Consider the following 3,017-nt stretch of genomic DNA (forward strand, 5'->3'; position numbering starts at 1 on the left):
CTTGAGAACCAGATCCCAGACCCAGAACCTCCTCCCACAGCCAGAGGAGCCCCATGAGGCTGGAGGTCCCCACCTGAGAGCAAGGGAAAGCCTGGCGTATGGGCCAGGGGAAACGTTCTCTGCCTGCGTGGCTCCAAGCACATCCTAACCGTCACGAGCAGGGCCCGCCCACCTTCCCAGGCCTCAGCAGTCCTGGGCCACAAGCCGCTCACGGGACTGGGGACAGTGGCCTCAGCACGTGGGTGTGGCTGGGGGGGCACAAGCAGAAGACGCACACCGGGTGTGCCAGCGACCAAAGCGGAGGCCAGCGGGACCTGCCCAGCAGGGAGGACCCCGGGCAGGGCGGCCTGGGGCCACAGCCCTCCCTGCACCCTGGAGTCTCGGATCAGGAATCGGAGCTCAGCCTTAGCGTGCCTCCAACGTAGGGGCCCTGCCTGCACCCAGACCGGTCACGGCTCTCAAGGGCAAAGGGAGGTCACCCGGAGATGCTGACCGGGGGAGGCAAGAGCTGGGGTGGTGGATTCACTCGCCCCCCATGGGTCAGGACTATGGGTGTCAAGCTGGCTCAGGGCCCTGAGCCAGGCAGATCCCAACGCCCAAAGGGTGATGTCATAGTGGGGTTCCCTCAGAGGCCTCCGAGGAGCTCCCAGCAACAGTGGCCCCCTACAGAGGAGAGCTGGCATGGGCCTGCTCGAGGGAAGTGAGCTCCAAGCCGATGTAGGGAAAGCTGTGCTGGCCTGCGCAGGGCCCCAAGGATGCGCTGGCGCACGTCCTGGGCAGGCCACGTGCGGAGGAGGCCCGGCCTGGCCACAGGTGGCTCAGGCTTCTGCCCCCAGACCTCAGGCTAACCAAGGAGGAGCTTGCTCATGGGCTAGCAAGATGGATCAGCCCTGCCTGAAGGGGGGTGGAACACAGGGCCCTGGGCCTGGCAGATGTGAGTGCCAGGAAAGAGGGCCCTCTCTGTCCTGACGGCCGACCCAAGGCCACGTCAGCACAGCACACGGGACAGACGGGTGCCCGGCAGCCCCTCTGTGCTCCTGGCATGAGCACTGCCAGGGCGGCTGTAGACTCAAGGAAAGACGCCCAGGCCCGCTCGTGACTGAGACGGATTCTGGATGAACAGAGCTTCATTTGTGAGAGCGACAGGCTGTAAGAGGCTGAAACCAGGGTCGCTTCAGGAAGCAGCGAGTCTGTGCAGGCTGCAGGGGCCCCAGAGCCGCACGGCTCCTACCTTCTCCTCCTCGCTCAGGGGGTCTCCCAGCTCGTCCTGGGAGAAGTCCAGAAAGGCCACGGAGCCGTCCATGGAGCATACCAGGATGCCCAGCCCATTCAGGGTCCTAAGAGAGACAGCTGTCAGCAGCCAGGCGCAAGCCCTGGAGAGAGGCCCCCGCACCCATCCCAGAGGGCTCTAGGCCCTACAGTTCTCCTCACACGTACACTGGGGCTCTGCTCTGGCTGGGACCCTGGGCTCAGCCACTCAGCCCTGATCGCACAAAGCCTCGGGCTCTAGCGGATGCCGCCCCCTCTGCCAGACCATGCCTCGAGCCGAGAGACCAGCTTACCAGGAGATGTCCATGATGGATTTGTCAAACAGCTCGTGGATGACCACCAAAGGCCGTTTCAGGCACGTGAGCTGGAAGGCAAGTGAACGAGTGAAACCTCCCCGTCCACTCGGCTCAGAGCCACCACCAAAGACCCCGGTCCAGCTGCGCTGACACACAGGGCGTCTCCAAGTCCGCTCACCCCACCAGCAAGACCCCAGCGGTGGGCCCCAGCCCACCAGACACACACAGTGGGCCGGGGAGACGGCTGCACACACACCACACGACCAGCGACACCCGGGGGTTCTGGAAGGCCTCTTGAGCAGGGATGGGGCCAGGGCCGCAGGGGAGGAGGCAGCCAAGGCAGGTCCCGGGACAACACAGCATCATGGAGGACCAGCCCCCTGCACGTACCCAGGCTCCGCAGGGGCGGCGCCACACACCTCACGAGCTCACACTGCCCTGGACCAGGCCCCGGGTCGCCACTACTAACCACTTGTCTTGGGACATGCAATGTACTCTCTTAAAGTCAGGCACTGGACTGCCCACTGAGAGCGTGATGCAGAGCCTGTCACACACATCCTGAGCAAGCCTGCATCCGAGGCCGTGCTCCCGCCTGACCTGCGTGCTCAAGCCCCAGGGCCCCCACACGGCCGAGCACAGGCCCCCGCGTCCAGCAGGTTGGGCTCCTCCCGCCTACGCCAGGGCCTGGGAACCCACCTCGTCGGCAGAAGGCCCTGCGGCCAGCCGGATCCTGAGCCTGGAGCCCATGGGAACCTCGCCCTCTGAGTCCTCTCTCCAGAGAGACCCAGCCTGGCCCTCTGCCCACAGTCCCGCCCACAGACCCTCAGAAGCGGGGGACCAGTCGACCTGAGCTCCAGCACCGAGGCTTTGCTCAGAGCAGCAGGGATGGAGTTCAGGGAGCGTGCGCTGGACCACCCACGACGCACCAGCCCAGGTCTGGGGCAGGGTTGGGGGTTGCTCTGCCATCAACAACTGTCCCAAATGCAGCCGGGGATAACCTCCAGACCTACAACTCCAGACCCACTGTCTACAGAGAGTCAACCATGAGGAATAAACTACCGTTAACACAGCAACACACAAATGTCAGCCATGGCACGCCAAGTGAGAGCTAGACGGGGTGCAGACTGTAAACCCTAGGCAACTGCACTGTGTGAAGCCCCAGACAGGAAGGCCAGGCACACGGCGCACGCTGCCGAGAGGTGCTGCGCTGGGGGCCAGGAGTGGCCCCGGCTACACGGAAGCCACACCTGATGATCTGCACGCTGCAGCCCCCCAGAGGCTCCGTGTCGATATAAAGGGTCTCTTAAAGGAAAGGAAGGCTGGCGCTGCATGCCAACTGCAGCCGGGCTGCTGACGGTGCTCCCTGCACCTGGATCCAGGATCCAGGGCCAGCCTCTCCTGGCTGGGCCCCGCGCAGGGCAGAGCCCACTGCCCGCCACCAGAGTGGGGTCT

General features: G+C 64.8%; 1 protein-coding gene across 1 annotated transcript in view; it reads right to left on the minus strand.

Annotated features, from left to right (window-relative positions):
• The window catches only part of LOC104986028 (protein HIRA), a 37,082-nt gene that overhangs the window by 20,463 nt on the left and 13,602 nt on the right, over nucleotides 1–3,017 (minus strand). Inside the window, exons 9-10 of the mRNA XM_010836441.1 lie at nucleotides 1,563–1,633; nucleotides 1,232–1,337 (exon numbers count right to left, since the gene is read on the minus strand). Of these exons, the coding sequence (XP_010834743.1) occupies nucleotides 1,232–1,337; nucleotides 1,563–1,633 (177 nt within the window). The remainder of the gene's footprint in view (nucleotides 1–1,231; nucleotides 1,338–1,562; nucleotides 1,634–3,017) is intronic.

This window comes from Bison bison, unplaced genomic scaffold, assembly GCF_000754665.1.
Source record: "Bison bison bison isolate TAMUID 2011002044 unplaced genomic scaffold, Bison_UMD1.0 scf7180017845671, whole genome shotgun sequence".
Taxonomy (NCBI): Eukaryota; Metazoa; Chordata; class Mammalia; order Artiodactyla; family Bovidae; genus Bison; species Bison bison.